The sequence below is a fragment of the Pelodiscus sinensis genome, chromosome 1 (assembly GCF_052426305.1).
Source record: "Pelodiscus sinensis isolate ZL-2025 chromosome 1, ASM5242630v1, whole genome shotgun sequence".
Taxonomy (NCBI): domain Eukaryota; kingdom Metazoa; phylum Chordata; order Testudines; family Trionychidae; genus Pelodiscus; species Pelodiscus sinensis.
Genome location: NC_143052.1, coordinates 100108115 through 100136053, shown reverse-complemented (window position 1 = coordinate 100136053; position 27939 = coordinate 100108115). Strand labels below are relative to the sequence as shown.

The following is a 27939-nucleotide window of genomic DNA, read 5'->3' as shown; positions in this document are numbered from 1 at the left end:
TCAGTGTGAGAGTCACAGTACTTTGTATATGGTAGAATATTGACTCTTTGGACAGTACAGTATGCTCATGGAATGAAGCACCAAAAAGCGAGAAATGTATCGTGATTTCAATGAGACTTCAGAACATAAGGATGATTTGTGATAATTTTCTCATGTGTGTGATTTGTGATATAAATGATAGCGTCTCATTTGCTTACTGTGAAGTTTTTTTGGGGAAGTGGGGGCAGAGAGATGGGTAGAGAATTTCTTGATATGTTCATTCGTTACTTCCTTATTTTGTTCTGTGAATTTACTGTTTTCTTAATAGGTTTCTTTATCTGATGCATTTGCTCTCTTCTTGGACTTCTACACTGTGATCCATGGAGATAACCTCACAATGTAGTTCAAACAGCTAAATCAACAAAAATGTGCTGGGCATGTAATTAGGTAGGTAGGTAGATAGATAGATAGATGCTTGAAGGGGTTTTGAAATGTAGTTAGTTTATTAAAGTGAGTAATTTCAAGTGCTGTTCTTGTTCCCTGAGCCCCCTGCCAATTTGGAAGGGGGGGTTATAATCAAATTTTCCCATATTCTTTTTCTGTCTTTCAATTATTTTCTCTCCTTGCTGTCTGAAAGAAACAGAACAACAACAGAGGACGCTGATAGACTGTGCACCACATCTCCTTTCTCAACACCCAGCTCTGATACTTGCATAGTTGCCTCTCAATCCCTTTGTGCCAAAGAGGGATTTGTCACCTTCCCCCTCCCCTGGATCCTGCAGAGGCTTCTCTGCTCAGTCTGAAGTCTGTGTAAAACTCTTACGCGAATGGCGAGTAGGAGAGAATCTCACTCAACACCCTTCTCGGGGTTTGCTTGCAGAGGGGGCTCCCTGCTAACCCTGCCGCCGCCGCCACATCCCCATCCCGGGTCTACTTCCTACGTGGCCTATACGCTCCGTCTTCGGGGCCTTCGCCCCCGGGATGGCGTCGCCGCTACCCGAGTCTCTGCCCTGTGTCCTTCCTTGTGTGAGGGTTCCCCGTGGTCGTCAGCGTTGTAAGGTCCTGGCCCGGTCTGGTGGCTCGCCTCCCCCGCTGCCAGGTCCCCCACGTGCCTACCTGCTGGGGTCACGGCTTTGGCGTCCTTCCCAGGGTCCACGGAGGTTCCGGTGCCCTTGGTCACCCTCACGCCAATTCTGGCATCTTCACCTGGCTCGGAGCCTCCCGCCGCTTTCTCCCCTTCCTGCGTGCCGGGCCTGGCGTCCTTTTCCTCCCCCGCTCCAGTTCCACCGTCCCCTTCCAGTCCTGCGCCGGTGTCAGCGCTCTCCCTTTCCAACTGAGCCAGCGCCGGGTTTGAGTGTGGCGCTTGGAGAAGGGCACATGCGCAGCAGGGACGGAGAAGGCTGTGCTGGTTTCGCTCCGTGCTGCCGACTGCGGGCACGCTCTCGCTCAGGGTCGGGGACGGGCTCAGGAGCCCATTGCACTTTCCATACCAAATAAGCATCCCAGTATGTTAAATGGTCACATCTTTCTGAGAGCTTTGTAGCAGCTATTGTTGCAAATAGAACTGGAAGGAAATTATTCATCAAAACTTTTTGTTTTACATAATTTTTATCAGAACCAAAGCATTTAGTAAAATGTGTTATTTCAACAGACTTTTCCACATAAAAAAGTTTTAAACTACAAAAAAATATATATATATTTCCTCTCTCCCAGCAACAACTTCTCACTGGAACTATTCATTTTGTCATTGATTCAGATTTAAGAGCTATGGTTAATGCTTTTTTTAAAAATAGATTTATCTTTTTGTTTACTTTTTGCAGGCACATAAGGAAGGAAAGATTAAAAAACTACTTGAAACGAATCAACATGATCATGTGCAGGATTCCTACGACTATGATCTAATTGTCATTGGAGGGGGGTCTGGAGGTCTGGCTGCTTCCAAGGTATGAATGGCAAATTGCACATTTACGAGCCACAGACAATTGTGGTCTAAATATTTCTGATACTGTGGAGGCATCAAATTTATTCTTGTTCTTCTGTTATTCTCTGTGAGCTAGTCCCAGTGGTATCCTCATTTACAGAAGCAGTTGTTCTGAAGATGAAAAGTATGAAAATGTAACGAAGTGAATGTGAAATAAAACTTTACTCCCTTTCCCACCCTCCAAGAGATATTGTTTAAAAACTCTCAAGAGGTTATCTTAGCATTTGAATTAAGCTGCTGAGAGCATTTTAAAACTATCCTGAAATTTATTATATATATATTTTTATTTTTACCTGGGATTTTTTCTGTCTGTGTGTACATGGGTTTTTTCATTTTTGAATCAGTAATTTTTATGTTTAATGGCTACAGTGAAATCAGTGACAGTTTGCTTAACTAGCTGCAAGCCTGGCATGTAATGTAATATAATTAATAATACATGAACTAATTGTTGTCATTCAAGATATCAGGTTTACTAATTTGAAAAAAAAATGCCACCCTTGACATTTACAGATTGTGGGCTAAATTCTGCACATCAATGTGGCATTCATGTATAGTGCCACATTGATGTGCAGGTGTGTAACTGAGGGCAGAATTTGGTTCCTGGAGCTTTTATAGGACATGTCGGATCAGTACAGTAGGAATACACATTTAAAATCCTTCTAACATGATTTATCTGGTTTTCCCTTTAAAAGACATGGAATGTTGTTGAGACATTATTTAAAAAATGTGACTGGCTGCAGTAGAGAGCATCAGTTCTTTAGCAGTGCCCTTAACCTCCAAAGTGAAACTGCATGACTTGTAGAAATCTGTATGCCTGTTTTTTCCCCCATTTTGAGCATGCAGATTAATTCTGAAGATTAGGGACCGCTTGGCCATGCCCTTGCAGCTCAAGTGTTTTTAAATAATTCAAAATGACATTTATTTTCATTAGTGTATGATGCTGTCATGTAGTATGGATGCAAATATTTAGATATTTTAATTTGTTTTCCAGGAAGCTGTCAAGTATGGCAAGAAAGTGATGGTGCTGGACTACGTTACTCCTACTCCTCTGGGAACTAGATGGGGTAAATTTCTGCTGGCTACAATCATGTTGTTATTAACAGGCATTTCTTAGTTAAAAGGTTTGGATTATATTTTAGGGCAAAGAATATTCATACCTAAAACATATTCTGTTCCTCTCTTAGGTCTTGGAGGGACGTGCGTAAATGTGGGTTGTATACCCAAGAAACTGATGCACCAGGCAGCTTTGCTAGGTCAAGCCTTGCAAGATTCACGCAAGTTTGGATGGCAGTTTGAGGAGAAAGGTATGGACACTTTTTAAAACTTATCTTTTAATTTTCATCCAGAGTTCTATCCTGCAAGGTGCTGAGTACTCCAGCACTTCTTCTGCATAGCACTTTAGCTTGTGTTAGCTTTAAGAATGCTAGTGGTACCATTGACTTCATTGGGATGACATATCCGCTTAAGTGCATTGCAGGATCAGAACAGGAATGCTCAGTATTGGGTCCTCAGTAGTGCAGCATGCATTTTTGTAGTTCGTTGATTACTTCCAGTTCTTAATACAATGAACCTATGTGTCCATTCAGGCGGGTCTGGATGTGATTCAGGCATGCTCCCCATAAGTGTGCATATGCAGAAGCAATTCTCAAAAAGACGTAACCTATTTATGTTTTAACAGACACCTGCTCACAACAGGTGTCAGCAGAATAATATTGACACTGAGATAAAGCTAAAAGCTTGAAGGGTTAAAAAAATAGGGAATGCCACAATCCTGAATGGCTTGGTTGGAGTCCACTGACAACAAAATAATGCCTTCCACTGTTGTTGTAGCCATATGGTAAGCACTGTAGGTCAGACCCAACTTTGCCTTATTCCAGCATTCTGTGGGTATATCAGGGTTAAACAGGAGTAACAGTGGTGAACGGAGCCCACTGTGACTATGGTTATGTGGGAATCCTACTGGAAATGTAAGGAAGACTGGGGAAGATGAGGGATAAACAGGTTAAATGCTGGACATCTTTTTGTTTCTCCAACAGTCAAACACAGCTGGGAGACTATGACAGAAGCTGTTCAGAATTATATTGGCTCTCTCAACTGGGGCTATCGAGTATCTTTGAGAGAGAAGAAGGTCACATACGAGAATGCTTACGGAGAATTTGTTGGGCCACACACAGTCAAGGTACCGAATAGCAATGTGTTCTCTATCCCTTCTTTACTATTTTTTGGGAAAAGATGCTTTTCTGGCACAACAATTTTCTTGTTGGTAAAAGTGTGAAATACTAACTATGTCCCATTGCTTTGCATATAGGCAACAAATAACAAAAGAAAAGAGAAACTGTACACAGCTGAGAAATTTCTCATTGCTACTGGTGAACGGCCACGCTACCTGGGTATCCCTGGAGACAAAGAATATTGCATTAGCAGGTAAAAATGGGCAGGAATGCAGAATAATCCACTTTGCCTATTTTGAAATGGTGTCCTATGATACCAGTTCTGCAGGTTTGAAGAGAGTAGGGCTGCTGAGCATGGTGCTTCATTACTCATGGTCCTGTAATGTAACACAAATGGAGGAGAATGGTCATGGCAGAGTAATGGACCAGCAAGAACACCAGGCTCAGGTTCTGAGCACTTAGCTATGAGACATGTTTGTTTCTTTGGTAACTATTACGAGGTGACAGTAGCAGTAGTTGAGAGCCAGACTTGGTATTAATTTATCGGGCCCATCTCCATCCCATCATACTCGTTTTCTGCCCTGTTCACCTGCACCTAGGTCAGTACAAGTGTAGTGGGTTGTACGTGAATAGTTCCAGTGAAGTTAGTAGCACTATTTACATGCTCAAAGTTGAAGCCTTTTGTACACTTTGAGGAAGCCTCTGCACAAGTGAGGAAATCCTGAGTTTGAAAGCATTTTCACTTCTGCAAGTCTGCAGTCTGTATGCAGTGAGATGAAGTACTGTTGATCCAAGAAATGTGAAACCACATGACATTTGCCTATTTTCTTGTCGTGTTACAACCTTGAAACTCAGCCCAGGTTCCCACAGAAATTCAAGAAATGTCCTGAATCCTTTGAGTAAAGGTGCACCGATATGACTCTGAAAGCCTTTCAAAACTTGTGGCTTTGCATGGTGTAAACTCATATCCCGGTGAAAGGCAGTGGTTTCAAATGAGTTAAGCTTTTAGGTTCGTTGGAGCATGGAACCAAAGGCAAAAGTTATGGGCATGCAAACCAAAGAGATTTGAATGAACTCTTATGTGTGGAATCAGCCAAATTTCACACTTCTTTACTAACAGGAAGTAGTGATATTGGAAATAGCCTTTATCCACTATATATTTGTGAGAGTCTGTCTATAGAGAACTTTCTGGGTGTCTGGCTGGTGAGTCTTGCCCACATGCTCAGGGTTTAGCTGATCGCCATATTTGGGGTCGGGAAGGAATTTTCCTCCAGGGTAGATTGGCAGAGACCCTGGAGGTTTTTCGCCTTCCTCTGTAGCCTGGGGCACAGATCACAGCTGGAGGATTCTCTGCATCTTGGGGTCTTCAAAGTATTTGAAGGCTTCAATATCTGAGACATAGGTGAGAGGATTATTCTAAGAGGGGTGGGTGAGATTTTGTGGCCTGCACTGTGCAGGGGGTCAGACTAGATGATCATAATGGTCCATTCTGACCTTAAAGTCTATCTCTGTCCATCTCTGTGACCAACTATCTGTGTGTCTGCCTGTTTGTTCAAGAACTCCTTCTAAATGGTAAGAGGTAGGACTGCCAAATTTGGTCTACAGCTTCCTTATATTATCACTTAAAGTAAGGTCAGGGTTTGGTTGTGCCAGGAAAATTGGATGTGCCTGAAATGGGATTGCTTCTCATAAAACCATAAAGAAAAGAGACAGAATGACTAGGCAAGTGAAAGGGTATGGTTGGGGCTGCACCTTTCCCCACATCTGGGACTGCCTCAGCCCCGAGCCTCCCATCTCCAGGTACCCTTTAGGGGGCTTTGTATAGGGATGTTACTGGCTGTTTCCCTGCATCAGGGATCAAGGGGAAAGCGCACAATTTGCTGCATTCCTCATTCTTCCTGGGAAGTGCAGGGGGCAGATGAACCTGTACCTGCCCCAGATGGTGAACATGCACCCCTCACCTGGCTGCATCCACTGGGGCTGCAGCAGCCATGGAGAGGCTCTTTTCACCTGGCCCCAAGCTGCTGTGATGAGAGGGGGCTGGGATAATCCTATCCCAGGGTAGCGTATGTACTGAACCCCTCATCCCCAGACCCACAATGATTTAAATAAAGAAAAACAAAAATTAACTGAGTTAAGAATCCAGGCAATGCCAGGTAAATTTTCCAGTATACAATAGTATTACACACACAAATCTGTTAAAAGAATATTAAAATTACAAAGTCAAGCAAGCACTTAGAAGTTAGGAAATGCCGGAATAGTTTGCCTGTCAAACTCCCTTCAGTCCCCTTTTGTGCATGCGTTATGATACATATTTTAATTACCTGATCACATTCTGTTTTCTTCCACAGTAGCTTTTTCAGGGTGAGTCCTGCTCAGCCCCTGCATTCCATCTGCAATGAGATTCAAATATAAGAAAAGCAGGCACTAAATCTGTGTAGTTGCCCATACTTTATAGTAGAATCATAGAATACTAGAGCTGGAAGAGACCTCAGGAAGTCGTTGAGTCCAGCCCCTTTCTCAAAGCAGGACCAACCCTAACTAAATCATCCCAGACAGAACTTCATCAAGCCGGGACTTAACTTCTAGGGAAAGAGTTTCCACCACCTCCCTAGATAACCCATTCCAGTGCTTCGCCACCCTCCCAGTTTTTCCTAATATCCAACCTAGACCTCCCCACTTCGACTTGAGACCATTGCCCCTCATTCTGTCACTACTATGAACAGCCTTTCCCTATCCTCTTTTTGGAGCCTCCCTTCAGGAAGTTGAAGGTTGCTGTCAAATCCCCCCTCACTCTTCTCTTCTGCAGACTAAATAAGCCCAAATCCTTCAGCCTCTCCTCGTAGGTCATGTGCTCCTACCCACTAATCATTTTGGTTGCCCTTCACTGGACCCTCTCCAATTAATCCACTTCCTTTCTGTAGTGGGGGTGGGAGAGGAGGCCGCGTAGCAGAACTGGACAAAGTACTCCAGATGTGGCCTCACCAGTGGCAAATAAAGAGAAATAATCTCTTCTCTAGATCTTCTGGAAATGCTATTCCAGATGCAAACTAATATGCCATTAGCCTTCTTGGCTACAAGGGCACACTGACTCATATCCAGGTTCTCATCCACTATAATCCCCAGGTCTTTTTCTGCTGAATTGCTGCTTAACCAGTCAGTCCCCATCTTGTAACAGTGCTTGGGATTCTTCTGTTCCAAGTTTAGGACTCTGCACTTGTCCTTGTTGAACCTCATCAGATTTCTTTTGGGCCAATCCTCTAATTTGTCTAGGTCACTCTAGACCTTCTCTCTGCCCTCCAACATATCTGCCTCCGCCCCATCTTAGTGTCATCCACAAACTTGCTGAGGGTGCAGTCCATCCCCTCATGAAAGCCATTAATAAAGATGTTGAACAAAACCAATCTTTGGGGTGTCCTGCTTGAAACCAACTGCCATCCAGACCTTGAGCTTTGGATCACTACCTGTTGAGCCCGACAATCTAGTCAGCTTTCTGTCCACCTTACAGTCCATTTATCCAATCCACACTTCCTTAACTTGCTGGCAAGTATATTGTGGGAGACTGTATCAAAAGCTGTGCTCACAATCACCAACTTCCCCATCCCCACGGAGCCAGTTACCTTGTCATAGAAGGCAATTGGGTTGGTCTGGCATGACTTGCCCTTGGTCAATCCATGTTGACTGTTCCTGATCACTTCCCGTCTTCCAAGTGCTTCAAAATGTATTCCTTGAGGATCCCGTCCATGATTTTTCTGGGGACTGAAGTGAGGCTGACAGGTCTGTAGTTTCCTGGATTGTCCTTCCTTTTTTTAAAGATGAGCACTACATTTGCCTTTTTCCAATCTTAGGAGATCTCTCCCAATCTCCATGAGTTTTCAAAGATAATGGTCAAAGGCTCTGCAGTGACATTTGCTAACTCCCTCAGTACCCTCGGATATATTAAATCCGGACCCATGGATTTGTGTATGTTCTTAATCTCTACTTTCTCTACCGAGGGCTGCCCACCTCCTTACCATACTGTGTTGCCTAGTGCAACAGTCTGGGAATTGACCTTGTCTGCGAAGAAAGAGGCAAAAAAAGCATCGAGTACTTCAGCTTTTCCCAAATCATTTGTCACTAGGTTACCTCCCTCATCCAGTAAGGGTCCCACACTTCTCCTGCTCACCCTCTTATTGCTAATATACCTGTAGAAACATTTCTTGTTACCCTTCACATCCCTTGCTAGCTGCAATTCCAGTTGCGATTTGGCCTTCCTGATTATACTCCTGCATTCTTGAGCTTTATATTTATACTCCTTCCTAGTCATCTGTCCAAGTTTCCACTTCTTGTAAGCTTCCTTTTTGTGTTTAAGCTCACCAAGGATTTCACTGCTAAGCCAAGATGGTTGCCTACCATATTTGCTTTTCTTACTGCACATCGGGATGGTTGGTCCTGTGTTTTCAATAAGACTTCTTTAAAATACTGCCAGCTCTCGGACTCCTTTCCTCCTCATGTTAGCATCCCAGGGGATCTTGCCCATTAGTTCTCTGAGGGAGTCATAGTCTGCTTTTCTGAAGTCCAGGGCATGTATCTTTCTGTTCTCCTTTCTTTCTTTTGTCAGGATCCTGAACTCGATCATCTCACGATCACTGCTTCCCAGGTTGCCACCCACATCTACTTCTCCTACTAGTTCCTCTCTGTTTGTGAGCAGCAGGTCAAGCTGTGCATGGTCCTTGGTTGGTTCCTTCAGCACTTGTACCAGGAAGTTATCCCCAACATTCTCCTAAAACTTCCTGGATTGTCTATGTACTGCTGTATTGGTCTCCCAACAGATTACAGTGTGATTAAAGTCCCCCATGAGAACCATGACCTCATCCACCTCCGTTATTCCAATCAAATTATAGTTCTTTGACTGTGCCAGGAGTTGTGATTCATCTTGCTTGTTTCCCAGGTTTCTTGCATTTGTGTACAGACTCCTTAGATAACTAGTTGATTGTCCTAACTTCTCTGTAGAAATCAGGGATCCTCCTCTGTTTCACCTTCCTCCTTATGTTTCTTTCCAGTAACCCACTTCCCCACTTACTTCAGGGCTTAGGTCACCGTCTCCCAATTAACCTTTGTCAGTGTGTTGGCAAGCCTGTCTGCAAAGACACTTTTCCCTCTCTTCGTTAGGTGGATCCCATTTCTTCCTAGCAATCCTTTTGCCCAGATCAGCATCCCATGGTCAAGCAAACCAAAGCCAACCACAAATTTACTTCCAAGATTCGACTATCCCTACCTGGACCTTTTCCTTCAACAGGGAGGATGGACAAGAACACCACTTGCACTTCAAACTCCTTGATCCTTCTTCCCAGCACTACATAATCTTCAGTGACCTGCTCAAGGTCATTCTTGGCAGTATCATTAGTTCCTACATGGAGAAGTAGGAAGGGGTAGAAATCCAAAGGTTTGATCAGTCTCGGAAGACTCTTAGTCACATCCTGAATTCTAGTTTCAGGCAAGCAGCATGCTTCTCAAGATTCCTGGACTGGACAGCAGATGGATGACCCCATCCTCCTTAGGAGGGAGTCCCCAAACGCCACTGCTTGTCATCTTCTCTTGGGAGTGGTGGTCGTGGAACCCCCATCCTTAGGACTATGTATCCCATGCCTTCTGGTTGATGGGGGTCGTCTTCTGATCCCTTTCCTCAGAGTCTCTGCCAAAGCATTCTGCACCGTAGTGCCTGTGTAGAGATCCTGAAAGCGGTTACTTACCACTATTGGGTTTGAGGATACTTCAGTTGCCTTTCTTCTCCTGGAGGTTATGGGCGGCCAATTTTCTTCCCTATTCTGTACTGCCCTCACTGGTTCTTCAGCCTGCTGTGCCTGCAGTATCAAATACTGCCTTTTATCCAGAAAGTCTTCATCTTCTCTGATGGAATGTAGGGTTGATATTTGGGCCTCTAGTCCTTTAACCTTCTCTTCCAATATGGAGACCAACTTGCGCTTAGTACAGATGAAATCCCTTCTATCTTCCAGGAGGAAGACAAACATGGCACATGCTGTGCAGGTCACAACAGCTGACCTTTCACTATCCATTCTGTCTTCCTTCTGAGAGACTCCTCAGATGTTATTTTGATTACCCCCTGAAGCTTGAAGGGGAGAAGAGAGAGAGGAAAAAAGAAGAGAACAAAAAGCAAGAAAAAAACACTGAGGGGGCCCCCCCGCCTCCCAAGGTGAACTCCTGGGCAGACTCCCATATTGGTTGCTGCCCTGTTCACTGCTCACTCTGTTCACCCTGGCTGCTTTTTTTTATTAGGCTGCTGGCTAGGCCCGCCTCAAAGCCTTGCCTCTAATCCAATCAGCCGCTGAAGGCCCACCTGGAACAAAGCACTCCCAATTCATGCTTTTCAAACTGCTGCTCTTTTCAAACTGCCAAACACATGTCTAAAGAAATAATCAGACAGACACTTGGATACTGACCCCAACAGCTTACAACACAGCCCCCCAAAAGCCACACTTATCTGAGCTCCTCTTGGATTTTTCCCAGACAAAATCCCCTTTTGGCTGCTTCCCTATTTATAAACAATCCATAATTTTTCTTGGTAATTTGGACAAACTGAGACGCAAGGTAGAGTAGTCCACACTCATTTTTTATGCTCCTTATTAAAACTTCTCTGTCATGTAGTGACCTTAGATTCCAATTGTGTATATAGCGTATTCCTAGTTTTAAAGATTTCCTATTTCTGCTATGCAGGTTGGACCTCTTTGGTCCAGTACTCTTGGGACCTAACTGGTCCTGGACAAGGGATTTTGTTGGTCAGAGGAGGTCATTCCTGGTCCCTCTGTTGCTGCCCCCTCCCCACAGGCTTCCTGGCTCCCCACTCCCTCCCCTCTGCAGCCCAGCTAAGACAAGCTCTTGGCTTCCTGGCTCCTGCCATCCCCCGTGGCTGAGCTGGGCTGCATGTCATGCCCTTCCTCCCCCGCATCCCGCTGGGACTTTCTGATCCTGAAACATTCATATTTCTGGACCAGAGAGTTCCAGTTTATAGAGGTGCAACCTGTAGAAAAATAGCTGTCAATTGTAAGGCGCTGTATTAAATAGTCTATCTAATTTAATGTCTTTTATTTTTTTCAGTGATGATCTCTTCTCTCTGCCTTACTGCCCAGGAAAGACCTTGGTGGTTGGAGCTTCCTATGTTGCCCTTGAATGTGCTGGATTTCTTGCAGGTCTTGGTTTGGACGTAACTGTAATGGTTCGATCCATCCTTTTAAGAGGGTTTGATCAGGAAATGGCAAACAAAATTGGGGAACACATGGAAGAACATGGAATCAAGTTTATTAAACAGTTTGTGCCAACCAAGGTAAGCTTTTCATTGGAACATTTGAAAATTGTACATAAATGTCAGTGAAAGCAATCTTCAGAGTGTTTTAGGAAACATGAATTGCCTATCTTAAGTGACAAAAAGTTGAAACCATATTATTGGATTTACTAAAACAGTTAATTTTTATTGCCTTGTTAACTGACTCATTTCTATAAACTATCTAATTGAAAACGACAATCTAATTTTATTCTTTAAATTGTGTGAGGTATTAAAATTCTTTATAAGAACTAGATTCTCTAGGCTCCCATGTCAAAAATGTTATTGGAAACTAAGGTCCTGATCCTGAAAACATTTAATTCACATACTTAATTCTGAGTACAGGTATAGTTCCAGTGAAGTTAGTGGCATTGTTCACATGCTCAAAGTTAAGCATATGCATAAGTTTTTGCACATCTGGGGCCAATGCCATTTTCAGTTTGTAGCATTCCTGAACCTGCAAATGCTCATTGTGGTACCTAATGCTTACTACCCACTAGAATCAAAGGAGATATCCTTTGATAGTAACTATTAAGTATGGAACTACTAGTAAGTATTTATAGTATAATGCCTTAAATTTGCAAGATGGAAAAAAAATCTTTTTACTGTACAGTAAAAATAAGAAGGTTTATCTGATTATATTTTTTAAAATAGTGTAAAAAAATCAAATACCAGTCACTTTGAGGTCTTAGTCCTCAACTGTGCAAATAATTACACATGTGCGTATCCTTGCTCACATGTAGTGTTTGTTAGGGATGTTAGTGTGTAATTGAATAGTCATGTAACTGCATGAAATTTTAGTGGTTACACGACTATTTGATAGTCTCTAGAGGCAGGGCTGGCAGCCAGTGTGCTCCTGGCCCCACTCTTGGGGAGCCCCCTGCCACACTGTGCTGCTGGGTGATGGGAGGGATCATGTGAGGATTACCTGTTGTATTCCCTCCCTCTGGGGCATCTGGCATCGGCCACTGTCGGCAGACAGGATACTGGGCTAGATGGACTGTTGGTCTGACCCAGTGTGGCCGTTCTTATGTTCTTATGCCTCCCTATTAGAGGCAGCAGCGCAAGGTGACAGGCATGAGACCGGCTCCTCTGCTGCCCTGCACTGCTGCCTCTGATACACTCCCTCCCTCAGCACAGTGTCTCTGTATGTAGTCAACAAGATTAACCCATAAGCCCAGGCTTATCTGTTAATCGTGTAGTTGTCTACACATTGACATCCTAAGTTGTTTTCAGGGTAGGGTCCCCTAAACACGGACTCTTATACCTGAGGCTTTAACGGGACTATGCATGGACATTGGGATCTACACCATCAGATCCCAGTTCAAGACTGGGGCCTACCATTGTATCTTTACAGTAAGAGGGTATGTCTACACTACCACCCTAGTTCGAACTAGGGTGGTAATGTAGGCAACCAGAGTTGCAAATGAAGCCCGGGAAATTCAGATCCCGGGCTTCATTTGCAACTCCGGTTGCCTACATTACCACCCTAGTTCGAACTAGGGTGGTAGTGTAGACATACCTAGAGATAATAAGGCAACAAAAAAGCCTAATTTGGCCCAGTACTGAAGCACATACTTAACTTTGATTTTATGCATACGAGCAAGCCTGTTAAAGTTAAGCATATTCTTTGATGAATTAAGGCCATAAAAAAGAACCCTACGTACACAGCTTTTTTGTTCTTTATGTAAAGTTACTATCAAAGTCCAGCTTAAAAGCATTTTTCTTATTGATTTAGGATTTATTGATTAGGATTATAAAACGAGAAAGAAATGACAAAACAGCTTGCATTAGGTATCAAGCAAATACATTATAACATTTTAGGTATTTAAAGATTAAAAATTAAATAAAACGCATTTCATTCTTTTTGCTCTTAGCGCACCTGGGGTAGCCTTAAAAAGTGAGGGAAAGGGGGGCTTGCCACTTTCTTTTGTGTAAACTCACCCTGTTCTCATAAAAGGGAAGAGATGTATCTTGAAAGGTCAGGGTGGAAATAGCAGGGAAATTTATGTTTTTATACAGACATAGATTGTAGCATTCTATACATATATGAGATGAATATTTAGCTTCTAATTGCTCTATATTTAGTGCAACAGTTTTTATTAGATCTCATTCTACATGGTTTCTCATAAAGTGCTGAGTACTCTCCACTCCCATTGAACTCAGCAGGAGCCGAGGAGGCTCAGCAATTTACAAGTACCCAGCACACTGCAGGGTTATATTACATGCAGAATATATTTTTGCCTGCTTCATACTCTGTCTTTGCTATCTTGCCCTTAACATTAGTGATTCAGCCCTGTATTCATCCAGGAATATTCCTTAATGTTAAGTCTCAGATGGCTGGGCACACTTTCAGAAGCCATCTTCCTTGTTTTTCTTTTTCTTTTTTTTTTGTTTTGTTTTGGGTGCTGTTTGAAGTTCCATTTAGTACCAAGCCTCGTGTTGAATGATGTGAGACAGCAGATGCATCACCCTAAATAACACTCTGCTGATTCAATGTACAGCAACCTGTAAAATGGGTCCAGTGGCACAAGGATTTTAAGAACTGTTAGGAAAAGATTGCATTTTCTATATCTCAGTACTGGAATATAATGTAATCACTAGTGCAGTTATTATAGTTTATTGTTCTGGCTTGCTAGGTAGTTATGCACTAAAACTTTTCCGGAAAACTTCATACTTTATTTAACTTATTTGTAAAGGGCTAGATTGTGTTTTATACTCCGGTGACACCGCCCCAGACAAGAAGCAGCATGGAAAGCAGAGGACAAGATCGTACCTTAGGAGGCCAAAACACAGTCTCATTCACGTGGCTCAGAGTGAAAAGGAGGGGTCATGCTACAGAGAACTGATTGCATGAATTTGCAGTCTAAGTAGATTTAAAGTATTTTCTTTACTTTTGTTTGATAAAACGTTAGTTCCCATTTGGTGAGAGCACTCCTGTGTATTTATCAAAGGAAGGAAAGTGCCATGGAAAAGATTGTGATATATTTTGCTTTTGACATATCCATAGGATTGTTCTCAGTGCAGTTATAGCTGCAACTATATACAATATTTCTGTCTTGTTCTGTTATGCTAGGCTGAAAACAGCTGCAGCCTTACTATTTTACTTCTGAATTTCTCCATTTTGAATTGAAAGCTTCATTTTTTTAATATTGTAGGTCGAACTGATTGAGGCGGGAACTCCTGGGAAATTGAAAGTCATAGCCCAGTCCACAGATGGCAAGGAAATAATTGAAGGGGAATACAACACTGTAAGTAATTCATAATGGTGTCTTCACATCTATAAAGAAACCCATGAAAAAAACCTTTCAATGAACGTTAACATTTTGTGCTGCTAGAGAGATCTTCCAGATAGTGAAGTGGCTTTCGTTATTTAATGTCAAGATGCGTTTCTTGTACATCTCCATCAGATAATCAGCAACATTTCCAAAAGCACTTACATGACATAAGAGTACAAGTCCCTCTGACTTTCAAGGGAACTTAGGCTACTAAGCCACTTAAGTGGTTTGAAAACTTTACTCATTAGATTTTAGGAAGTACAGGGCCTTGCATGTGTGGAGCGATTGGCAAGATTTTGCTGTAAGGAGTTACCCACAGTAAACTGTTGGCAAAGGAGGAGACATAATGGCTTCTGTCACAGCTGCAGCATGCTACTGAAGATTTAGCATATAGCAGATGGACTCTATAAAAACCAGACACAAATAAAGGTGGTCCCTTCTCAATACCAACTGGTGAAAGAGCTACTTGAAATCAGCCAACGCTTTATGCAGTAGTCTCCAATCATTTTACTTCATGTCCTCCCCCCTTTCTCCTGTCCTTGGCCCTCCCCAGGGCTGGGAGCAGGGTCACAACTTTAGGAGGGGAGGATATGGACAAGAGTAAAGGGTCCGAGGCTTGGGCCACAGCTGGGGTAGAGGAGGGGCTGAGAGCAGAGCCTTGGGTGCAGGACTGGCAGCTGGGATCCTGGACGTGGGGCAAGCAGTGAGACACGGGACCAGCAGCCGGGGCTGGAGCCACGCATGAAGGTAGATGGTTCAACCCTTTTTGGGGCTGACCTGGGCCCCCAACTATATGCTCCAGAAAATTTCTCCACATGCCTCACAGTTTGGGGACTCGGGTCTAATGGCTAGGCTGAAGTGCAATTAGGGAGATGGTATGTACTTTTTATGTAATGCCAAAGCTAAAATAATACATTTATTTGTGTGTGTGTGTGTGTATTATATATATTTGATTGTTGCCCTTTTCCCCTCGTCTTTTGCATGCCCCTCATTTTCTTAGGCCCTGATCCTGAAAAGACTTATGTACACAAAGTCAATGAGACTACTAATAGTGCATAAAGTTAAGCCTTGTGAGATCAGGGCCATTGGTTGGAAGTGCTTGGGGGCACAGACTTGTCTACCACAGTGTATGGACAGAGCCACTGTTTATTTCAGTATATCAAACGGGAGCCTTGGGATCCTACCATATGAATGTTTTAATAATTGTATTGTGTGACATTCATTACTCACTACCCTTTTGTCTGACTTACACTAATAGGAGGCCCCAGGTCTCAAAAACAGAGCCATTTCTTCAAGTAGAAAGTTGCTGATTTCCTACCACCTATACCCCTTGTCTGACCGTCTCCTTCACCTTTCCCCCCTAGTGCTGTCATCCCATTTAGGATCAGTGGGCTGGTGTCTCAGTTCAATTAAGAATGTAATCAGTGACTCTGCAGGAGAGCTAAATATAGCTGAACCATCTGTGCAGAAGTGGGAACTAGTAGTACTACAGATCTGATGTGCCAGTCACCCTGCCAGGATGAGGCAGTGCTGAAGCAACTCCTTAGCCATGACTGCAGAACCTGAGGGTCCTTTTTTACAGAGTCTACTATGCTCAAAGAGGTGGCTATGTGGAGGGATAGATGTTCTGGCCAATGTTCTAAACAAATGTTTATGTGGGGAGAAGTCCTCTTTGACAGTCACCTTGCTTAGGGGACAGATAGGTAAGTGATACTAGACTTGGCTGTTTGGGGTCCCCGCTCCAAAAGAAAAAGACGTGAGTTTTGCAGTCTTCTTATTTGCCATGGCCTTTTGAGTTTCTTAATTAAGGAAATCTTTCATTAAAGAATTATTGCAGACTCACACCTTGATTAAAGTGTTGTAATACTTCTGTATCGCAGATGGATCTGATTTGCATTTGGGTGTGTTTTCTTGAGGGAAGATGTTTAATTGGGCTTAATGCTAAAAATATCAGCTGCCACAATTAGTTCATGGAAGAGGCAGGGACTGGCTCTAACTTGGTGTTTGTGCAGTGCTTTGCACAGTGGGATTCTGATTGGGCCTCTGACTGCTACCATAATATAAATAATAATGTATAATAACATAAGTATGTAAATGCCCTTCCATGCTCTTAGGAAATCAGTAATATATGCACTGATTTTTTTCAGGTGTTGTTAGCAGTAGGAAGGGATGCATGCACAAGAACAATTGGCTTAGACAAAGTTGGAGTGAAGATCAATGAAAGGTAAGGACAAACCTCTTTGAAGCTCTTGTTGTGTTGATGTGATTTACTATCACAACATTAGTTAGATAAGTCATAAAAGATTTAATTTTTTCTTTCCTTCTTTTTCTTTCCGTTTCATTTATATGGCATATAGCAACCTTTTACTAAATACACTAAAATGACAAACTTGGCAGTAATACAGACTTAGTCTGTTTTATTTAGGTTCTTATACTGCCCTTATCGCCATTGTATCTCACTGCTGTCTAGCAGGGCATTAAGTAGTCTGACTAGCATCACATAGTGCATTCTTTCCTGAATCTTCTCCCAGGGCTGGGGGAGGGGGGAGGACGAGGACAGGGAACTGTGTCTACACTGTAGTATTTTAATAGGGGGTTGTTTATTGGGTTATGTTGTCTCTTTTCTAATGAACATGCTACTATATGCTTAAGTGAGAAAGCAAGATAGAAGAAATGCACTTTGCACTTCAAGTGGAAGGTGGTAAGGTGTATGATGGATCTTAGTTCCTGTGAGAGTTCATTCCACTGGGACCGGCCTCTCTCAAATAATCTCTCTGTTGCACAGACAAGATTCTTCTTCGCTTTAGGGAGCATATTGTGTCAGAGGAATGGAATTGTTGGCCATAGTGTTCATTCTGAAGCTTTAGATAGTCTGGAATCAGGCCCTAGAGCGCCTTGAAGAGAAGGACCATAGCTTAGAACAGTAGTGGGGAACCTCAAGCCCGGGGGCCGGAGTGGCCCCTGTCTTGCCTGGATCTGGCCCCCGAGGCTCAGGGATCCCCCTACATTGGGGAGTCCGTACTGGTGCTTCACCCCCCCCCCCCACCTGCCTGCCACCCACCCATAGGGCTGGAGCATACACAGTCTTCTAGCCTGTGCCCCCTAGGCTCTGGTGTGCAAGGGGAATGTGTGGAGTGTCTTTCTCCTTCTCAGCCAGGGGCTTCTCACTTGTGTATGGCCCTTGACTGATTTTTTTTTTTCTGTGGACTCAGTGGTCCCCAACCTAAAAAGGTTCCCCATACCTGGCTTAGAACTTGACACAGTATCCTATGAGCAGCCAGCGTATAGAGCAGAAGACAGCTTTGATGTGCTCACAGTGGTCCAGATGGCTGAGGAGATACTCTGCAGTTGGGAGTCTTTCTACAGCTATCATGGCTCCATTTGCTTTCACGGGAACAGAAAAGACAGTTCCCTGACACCAGGGCCTTCCCCCCACCACGTTATAAAATCCCAGTGTAAGTCATGGAGGATAGTAGAGATCTTAAATAAAAAGTTAGAATTTTTACAATGGGACATGTGATGTGACCTTACTATAAGAGTCTGTGGATCCCACTATAATTTTTTTCAGTCAGTAATGTGGGTTGTTACCATGAGATGAACATCTGTGCAGAATTCCTAGTTATCTACCTTTTCCCCTCCTTGCAATGTCTGCTGCACAATTTACTTTTTAACAAGCTGTGAATTATTAATATTTTAATAACTCGATAAATATAATGTATACAGCTTTTTTTTCCGTTAGTTGCCCTTTAAATGGGATGGTCTAGAAGCTTAAATTGAATATCTGGCAAGTAAAGTGGAAAGACTGGGGCATAGGGCCACTATAGCAACTTCTACAAATAATTTCGAGTATTAGTAATAGAGAAACTCTGCTTCTGCTCCACAGCATGCGTGGGAGAATCTCCTGTTTCAGGTCCTGGAGAATCTCTGTACCCAACACAGCTATTAGAGGTGGGAGTTAAGAGGATCTGGGTCCCACCTTATAACTTTGTAGTTCAGAAGCCTGACTATTGCTTCAAGAGCCCAGGTCCTTATCGGGTGTGTACATTGTTGTAGCTTTGGTTTGAGATACCTGGTTTGTACTAGTGTAAATTCTGGCTCAAAACTGTAACACAGGCTTGGTCTTTACTATTTACAGGTTAATAATATTTCACTCCTCCAGTCTCTTATATTGCCTCATCTCTTGTTAATCTAATTTGTAGATCAGGAAAAATTCCTGTCAGTGATGAGGAACAAACAAACGTGCCTTATATTTATGCCATTGGAGATGTGTTGGAGGGCAAGCTGGAGCTCACACCAGTAGCAATCCAAGCAGGAAAACTGTTGGCTCGAAGGCTTTATGCTGAAGCAACCTTAAAGGTAAGCAAGCAATTATCATGAGGCACTATCATTGTTCCTGTTTATTGTTCTAACCTGTATATAGTTGTTCTAACCTGTATATAATCTCAGCATGTTTTTTAAGCATTAGCTTTGTTCAGTTCCCCTCCTTTACAAAGATATTCCTGAAGATATGTTCTGCCTTTTGAGCAAGACAAAATTAATATCTTAAGAATGCAATAACAGACAAGATAAAAATCAGACCAATTCGGTATTTTCTTTCCGAATGTAATAAGGAAATGAACTGAGTCCATTTTGACTAAATTTTAATGCTATCTTGTGAAAGTCAGCAATAGCTAAAGTTTCATTAAAATGACTCTTTCACGGAAAATGTAATAAGTCTGCTTATTGTCCCTAAATAGACTATAAAAGCATTTCAGGAGCCTAGGTGATGCTTTTAGTTCTCAGAGCTATTTGAGCTAATATTTATAAGATCCCTGTTTTGTCATAATACAGAACTGGAAGTTCTTCAGAAATTTAAAATATGTATAGAAGAAAGGTCTAATTTGTTCATGGCTCAACATGCTTTCACTTATTGGACCTGGATCGCCACTGTGTATTTCCATTTCACATCAGTGTAACTCTATTGAAACCTGTGGAGTTACTCTGGCATCATATAGCAGTAACACAGTGCTCAGTCAGGCCTTATAATTTTATATGAAACAGGAAAATATGCCCCAAAGTTCTTTTCGATCTATCGAGGTACTCGTATGACCCCCGGGTACCTGTGTCTACACAGCAGGGCTTAACTAGAAACAAGCTACGCTAATTGAGCTACGTCAATTGAGTAACTTATTTCGAAATAGCATATTTTGAGTTTTGGTGCTGTCTATACAGCACTTATTTCAAAGTAGAGCACTCTTCCCCCAACTTCCCTTATTCCTCATAAAACGAGGGTTACAGGAGTCAGAGGAAGAAGTCTTCCAGCTTGACATTATTTCAGTATTATTTCGAAATAACTTCCAGCTGTGTAGATGCGGACTAAGTTATTTTGAAATAATATTGCTGTGTAGACATAGCCTTAGAGACTAAACAAAATATATATAATCATGAGCTTTTGTGGGTAAAACCCACCTCATCAGATGAATTGGAGTGGAAATATATATAAACCAGCAGAAGACATACCTGTCAATTGTAGGATCTGTCTTAATGCGACTAATTAAGTAGGCTGGATGTGTTCCATTCATAGCTTTTGATGTGGATACGCAGATGAATTCCAGTTCTGCAGACTCTCTCTGTAATTGATTAGTGAAATTCCTTTGTTAGAAGAATGGCTATTTTAAATGCATGATTGAGTGACCAGACAAGTTGTGACCCCCATAATCCTTGAATCTGTGTGGTAGGATTTTGTCTTGTGAAGACTTCCGTGTTCATATCAGGTTCATATCAGTCTTTGTACTTGATTGTTTATTTTAGGTTGGTTAATAGTGCAATAAAAAAACTCTGAACCAATGAGCATAGTGACATTACCTCAACCAGGCAAAAACTTTAATAAATCCATGACAAGTGCCAAATCTTGGATTGCAGTACAGGGAATTTTTCTTAGTTTATGTTTTCTGCCAGATTGCTCTATTTTATAAATTAACATTCTTATACTGCCAGTAATTCCAGAAAACTAGTTGTTAGATTAGACAGTGCCCTTGCTTGTACTACTCATTTCCTAAGACTTAAAAAGGGTGATTTGATGGGGCACAAAGAAGTATGTATGGCATGGGGAGTGGGAGAGAAAAATAGTCGTCAGAATCTTTTTAATGATTTCCCCCACCAGGAAGCAAATTCATTAAGAAGAACCCCTAATCATTTGCAAAAATGACCATTTCCTATCTGAAAGTAAGAGTCAGGGATTTGCCAGTGAAAAGGGGCAGAGGGAGGAGCCCTAAATCAGTGGTACATTTGGACCAAAATTCCGCAGTACAACAAAAGAAATGGAATCTTATTTTATTATAGTTCTGCCTATTTCCTTATTGTACTTGGCAGTATAATGTAAGAGTTGCAGTCCCGTAACTTTATAATCCCAGAAATATTCTGAGAATACTTGTCTCTGGGGTAAGTGACGTTATTTACTGTACTTGGAATTCTACAAAAACAGACCCTGCTTCTGCTCCATGGAAGTCAATGGCAAAACTCCTATTGGCTTTAGTGGTGCTGGATCAGGAAGCCCTCTGCAGTTCTAATCATACCCCAGCAAGAATTATAGTAATGGTTTTCCTTCATGATCTGAGACCAAGACAGGTAAAAAATAACCTAATGTTTGGATGCTGCTGTACATTATATGTTTAGTGTTATAAATTTTATTTTAGTGGTGTTTGCAAACCTATTTATCTTCAGCTTGACATGGAAATCCACATTTTAAAGTGGGACACTGAATTTCCTCTTCCTGCCCTATCCATGCATGTTAACATCAATGTAGTTTAAATGATTATACTAATCTTTTTAGTCCATGTCTCTAGAGCCACCTCCTTAGGCCCTGTTGCTTTCAAAGTGATACCTTCAGAGTTACAAATTTTCATGTCTTCTTTCTGTGTTCCAAATCTATCTGAAATATTAACAATGTGCTGATTTATAACTGGAATATTGATGATGCTGAACATGCTGACATTAAAAAAAATACATTAAATCCACACAGTGTGATTATGTGAATGTTCCAACCACGGTGTTCACTCCACTGGAATATGGAGCCTGTGGCTTCTCAGAAGAGACAGCATTGGAGAAGTTTGGGGAGGAAAATATTGAGGTAAACTGCTCCATTCTGTTTTCTTAACAAAAAGAAAGTTTTCTAAATTAAATTTCAGTGTCCTTCCCTCTTTCCAATAGAGGGTATGTCTGCACAGAAAGCAGACACCTACAGTTGGCCCATTCCAGCCAACTCGAGCTCTCAGGGCTTAGGCTGTAGGGCTGATTCATAGCTGCATAGACTTCCAGACTCAGTCTTTAGGACCCTGCAAGGTGGTAGGGTCCCACAGCTGGGCCTCCATCCTGAGCTCAGAAGTTTGCACAGCAAAAGACAGCTCTGTGAGTCCCTGTCAGCTGCCACAGGCCAGGTACAGATTTTTCTTTGCTCTGTAGACCTACCCTTAAGGACAACAGCATACTAAGAATATTTTTCTCTCTTTGGTTAGACCCTAAAACCTGGAGTAAACATTTATCAGCACTTCTGGTCAACCTAGCTGCAGATGCGTTTCTTGTTGGCAAATAGGGCTTGTGCATGAAACACTTGTAAAAATTTAATCTACAGACATAATTAGGGGATCAGTGAGTAGAGCAGTGTTGAAAAGCAGCAAATGGTTTTTAGAGCCAAAGTTAAAATATTGTAATCACTAAATTTGGCCATATGCTCCTCTGCCACGGTTATTATCCCTGATAGACTGTTTGGATTTATCTATGCAATCTTACGCCTGAGTTTGAATAAAGAATCTAATTACCTTACCCATTACAAAGATAGCTTCCCCAATTATCACCTCTAATATCATTAGCTCACAGACATTTACCCCCCCCCCCCCATCCCCCTTCTGTTCAGAAATTTGATTACTCCTTTTCATATGTGTTCATTTTTTTTGATTGTATCCTTTGGTGTATATATAGTTGTGACAGTTTTCTTCCACTATTTGATCTGAGGAAGTGGGTCTGGCCCACGAAAGCTCATCACCTAATAAACCATCTTGTTAGTCTTTAAAGTGCTGCATAGTCCTGTTTTTTGATTCAGCTACACCAGACTAACACGGCTACATTTCTATCACTTTAGTGCACCTAGTTCATGGCAAGCTGGGGTGTAAGTCTGCCTCGCACTAGCCTGCCACCCACTGCCAGTGTGGACCCCGCTGCTATGCACTACTAGTTCCTGAGTGCACTTTGATCCCCTTTGAAATGGCAGCAGGCGCCTCATGGAAACTTAGTGTAGCAGGCTATTCAGAGGTGGATTTACATCTCAGCTTGCTGCATGCTAGATGTTTGTATGCAGACTTGCTGGTGGGGAGGGCAAGGGAGGCAACTGCCCCAGGGCTTGGTGATTGAAAGGGATCTAGGGCTTCTGGATGCCGCTTGCTACTGCAGCAGTTGGGGCTGGAGTCCCAGACCCTTTAAATCACTGCCCGGAGCATTGCGCTGGGCGGCTCTGAGGGTTGCAGGCTTGTGCACTGTGCTCTAGGCAGTGCGGAACATTGGCTGCCCCCAGCTCCACCCCTTCCTCCAGAGGCCCTTTTGGGAGTTGAGAACCATCCCTCCCCACCTTGCCTAGGGGCTGTGGAGGCTGTTGGCACCCCTGTGTGTATAGATAAGCCCTATGGCCCTGATTGTACAAAACCCACATACTTTATTTTACTCAGAGAAGTAGTCCTGCTGAGCTTGCTCATTGAAGTAAAATTGAACACGTGGAGGAATTTGTAGGATTGGACCCTAAAGCAATAAACTATTCTACAAACCCCAAGGTAGAAAAAAGAAAAAAGATCTTTGCAAGAATCTGTCAGTGAATGGTGTCTTCGGATTGCTGTCACTTTGGGAGCAGGTTATGATTATGTAAGGCTTGATTTATAAATTAGCAAATTTTTACTAGAGGAAAGCTAACATGATTTTATACCCTGAGAGCTGTGTGGTAAAAGAATATTTGACATACGGCTCTCACCTTATTTTTAAAGAGGTCTTGTTTCTGGCCACTGAAAGATGGTTGAATTTCTAATTTACACACTCTTCAGTTTATGTTCACAGCACCTAATTTGTGTAAGTCCCGAAAGACAATGTGTAATCTTTGACCCTTAATTCTGAAAAATGCACTTGCAATTTTAGAAGACTCTTTTGAAAATTTAGAATATCAATATAATTTGTAACGTAGCTGAATTCTAATTTGGATAAGTACAGTTTCCTTAGCACTTCAGTTGCACTGGTATTCTCCTTTTCTTTGTCTTCTAAATATTTTTAGTGGTGGTCTTGAGCAGCCTTTCACCCGTGGTATGGCTAAATTTCAGTATTGGATGACCTCTTTCTATATATTGACCCTATAATATAGGGGATATGAAGTGCCTTAGAACCTTTATGTGGAAAACATTAAACTAGCTCTCTCCTGATTTGTTGAGCGGCACATGTTTAATTTTTCTTAGTGAGATGCAGTTGATTTAAAACCCTTCTTATCTATAATTCAGTTACAGTTAACTGATGGTAGAACTGCACTGCTCCACAGAGAACTCCTGGAGGGAGTATGCCTTACGAAGCGCAGCTACCTCCAGAGCTTCAGGGGGACGGGGAAACCTGATCCCTTTTTATAGTTCAGACAGCAGTTCAGTCACTTGTAGAGGAGGGACTGGATCATGGCCCATTCTGCCTCCCGCTTCAGGCTGATGTGCAGCCCAGATGACTGAGAAGGTGCAGTCCCCAAGCACAGGACTGTGATATTCCTTTCCCTTGTATCTACTCTGTCCTCCCCGTATACATTTGTTAACAAAATTGTATCTCTTAATGCCTTAAGCATTCCAAGTTGTGTGCATGGTTAATTAAAATAATCATATTAGTAAATACTTTATGCTTGCATTGCATCGCAGTTTGTATTAATTTTCAAGAACTATAAGAATGAGAATTTCAGAAATACCCCCCATCAGCCTAACTCTGCTTCAGCTGAAGCCAGCAGTAAAGCTTACCATTGACTTCAGTGGGAACAGAGTTCAATGCTGTGCATTTTTGAAAAACCTACTCTAGCAGTAGAAACTTATAAAATATGTTTATTGTCTTTGTATTGTATTTCTAGGTTTACCATAGTTATTTCTGGCCACTGGAGTGGACTGTCCCATCTAGAGACAACAACAAATGCTATGCAAAGATAATCTGCAATATTCAAGATAATGTAAGTGCATTTTTTCCCTCCTGGGTAAACCAGAATCAGCTGGTTGTTTTAGGGGTCACACAGAAAAGTATAAGTAGTCATTTTCCTCATTTGTTTAAAAAAAACCCTTCTGTTGGTTACTACTCTGTCTTTTGTATTAAACATTTCTAATTTGTCTCAGATACTTTGTTTAATAGGAAAAAAAGGCCCTTTAACAAACATGACTGACATTTGTACGTAGCAGTTTTCCATAAGGATGAAAAATATTGGTAGCTATCACTAGAGTCTAGAAATGGTCATTCTATTTCAAAAGTAGGTAAATAAACTATTAGTAATGCCACATAGCTCTTATGCTTTAAAAAAAATCTTCCTGTCTCCCTTGAGGAGATGCAGCTCCCTTATATCAAAGTCAGACAGAACCCATCCAATTTCATCTCCTTACAAAACGATGGGTTTGTTTTGAACCCTAGGGATGACTGTAACATGATTGATCTGTCTTGCCCTCACACATCTTATTTTAAATGATAATGCTAAGATTAACCTGGTGTGTGTAGTAAGGATAAAACTACCTTCACTATTACAGACACCAGCACAATCTGTTAAATCATTAAGTGGATTATAAACCATTGAGAAGAATCCCAGCTGTAAGTGGGCAAGGTCTGTTTAGTAAGAGCTGAGTTGGACTTTAATTATTAACAAGGTTCTCCCTTGCCTTGAACTTTTTCTACTATGACAGTATCTTTGTTAGTTGATATTGGCAGCTAGCAACCGATAATTAGCAATGCCTATCAAATCTACTTTACCTACCTACTTTTATCCATGTTGTCTAATCTACCTATAGTAATTCTAAGGATCCCATACTTCATAGGGGGTGGGGAACCTTTTTTGAGTTGGAGGCCACTGACCCACAGAAAAATCAGTTGGGGGCTGCATAAATGAAGGAAAAAAAAAACCCTTCACTGACGTGGCCCCCAGATGAGAAGAACGACACTCCGCACATTCCCCTCACAAACCAAAGCCTATGGGGGCCCAGCCTAGTACATTTTGTGTGCTCCAGCTCTGTGGTGGGGAGCTGGGTAGGCTGGAGTGCCAGCGCATGCTCCCCAATGCAGGGAGGGGCCCTGAGCCTTGTGGGCCAGATCCAAGCAAGCCCAGGGCTGCATCTGGCCCCCGGTCCCAAGCCAGGGGTTGCATCCAGCCCTCAGACCTGAGGTTCCCCGCCCCTGCTTTATAGTGTCATTTCTGAAATGCCCATCACTGTAATATTTAGACTCCTTTCTTTTTTGGTGGTGGTGTGGGAGGGGGAAATCACCTTTACATCTGTGCGGATCCTGTGGTATAACTAAGGCTACAGGGCCTGATCCAGTTCTATCGAAGTACACAGAAAGACGGTCACTAACTTAAGTCGACTTTGAATCGGGGCCTTAATTTGTATACATTTTATTGTTCTGATAACTGTAAAGGAGTTTGAATATCTGTAGGGTTGGAAGTTATCCAGGATGAAAATTCAGTGCCTTCAATATTTTCATTTGTACCAGAAACTCTTTTTAACACATCACCAAAAAAGAAAATTGAAAATAGATACAGGTTTTACCCCTTAACTTAACTTCGATATAGCCCAGAGTCAATATCAATCCTAGTCAAAACAACCTTAAAGACTAATAGGTTTACTTGAGCATAAGTTTTTGTGGGGAAAGACCCATCTGATGAAGTGGGCTCTTCGAGTGGTGACTGCAAACTCCCTGGAGCATCTGCAAGTACCTGGCCTCCAGAATCTCCTGCTCCTGCAGTCTGGGATCCTATCTGCTCCTCAGATGGCGCTGGCAAGGTGCATCATTCCTCCTCGGCAGCCAGCACAGACTTATACTGGCTGCAGTATAAAGCAGCAGCAATTGCAGCATGCCCAGCAGGATCGGGGTGTGTAGCTTCTGCTGCTACGAGCATTGCTTTAGCCCCTCCCATTCCAGTGCAGGGCCAGTACATCCTGTCACTGGGAAGCTAGCAAGACAACTGCCCCGCACTACACGAAGCTGAGGGAGGAAGGCTCAGACTTCAGTTTCAGCCCTGGGCAACAGGGCTTTAGGCTTCTGGCTTGGCTGGTGGGGCTCAGGTTAGTTACCTGACATTGCACCCATAAACCATATTTTTCATTTAAGATCTTTTGCACAGACTATGCATTACTTGTCATGAATCATTTGCCCACCAGTCCAACGAGAATACTAAATAGAATTATTTATAAGCATTTCTTGTGCTGTTACACTTACTGCTATTTAAATAACTGCTGAACTGGGAATTTGTAAAAAAAATTTTTATTGAGATGATTCAGAACAAGCACCCAGTAAAAGACCACCTAACACTGGCCCTAATATTGCAATATGCTTAATATACACATAGGTTTCTCTTCAGTTACCTAAATAACCCATTGAAGTCAGGGGAAAACTTAACTGAGTAAAAGTTAAATGCAATATCTTTAGCAGTATGAACATCTTGGAGACTCTCTGAAGAGAATCAATGTATAAGGCTTTACCTGATTTTCTTTATTTAGGAGCGAGTTATCGGTTTCCATGTGCTTGGTCCAAATGCTGGAGAAGTTACCCAAGGGTTTTCCGCAGCCATCAAATGTGGACTGACAAAAGCGCAGTTGGACAACACAATAGGAATTCATCCAGTTTGTGCAGAGGTGTGTATGTGTTGTCAGAGTTTTCGCAGTCTGTCATTGTGTGGTGTGTCAAAAAAAAAAATACACAAGGTTAGAGTTTCTTAACGCAGTGCAGGCTCTTTGCACTGCAATGCCAGATGATGTGATTCTAAAGCTAGCACCAGGGGATCACCAGGTTATGGCATTTTGTTACAGCCAGCAAAAAGGGGTCTTTTGATAGTGGAGTGCAGGCATCACCCTCCTTGCTGCCAGCACATTAGGGGAAAGAATGATGATGTAAGAGTTCCTAGACCTGCTGTACTCCATCAGAAGTTTTCCCTTCCCCTCCCCCCCCACACTTTCCTGATCTTCAACCTTGGGGACATTAACAGCC

At 42.4% G+C, this 27939-nt stretch overlaps 1 protein-coding gene across 3 annotated transcripts in view; it reads left to right on the top strand.

Moving 5' to 3' along the window:
* Positions 1-27939, top strand: part of TXNRD1 (thioredoxin reductase 1) — a 58922-nt gene that overhangs the window by 23622 nt on the left and 7361 nt on the right. For all 3 annotated transcript variants that reach the window (XM_075938719.2, XM_075938713.2, XM_075938727.2), the window contains 12 exons: positions 1800-1922; positions 2952-3024; positions 3145-3264; positions 3997-4139; positions 4269-4384; positions 11227-11452; positions 14608-14700; positions 16875-16951; positions 18927-19083; positions 21728-21835; positions 24833-24928; positions 27453-27587. In XM_075938719.2, the coding sequence (XP_075794834.2) occupies positions 1800-1922; positions 2952-3024; positions 3145-3264; positions 3997-4139; positions 4269-4384; positions 11227-11452; positions 14608-14700; positions 16875-16951; positions 18927-19083; positions 21728-21835; positions 24833-24928; positions 27453-27587 (1467 nt within the window). The remainder of the gene's footprint in view (positions 1-1799; positions 1923-2951; positions 3025-3144; positions 3265-3996; positions 4140-4268; positions 4385-11226; positions 11453-14607; positions 14701-16874; positions 16952-18926; positions 19084-21727; positions 21836-24832; positions 24929-27452; positions 27588-27939) is intronic.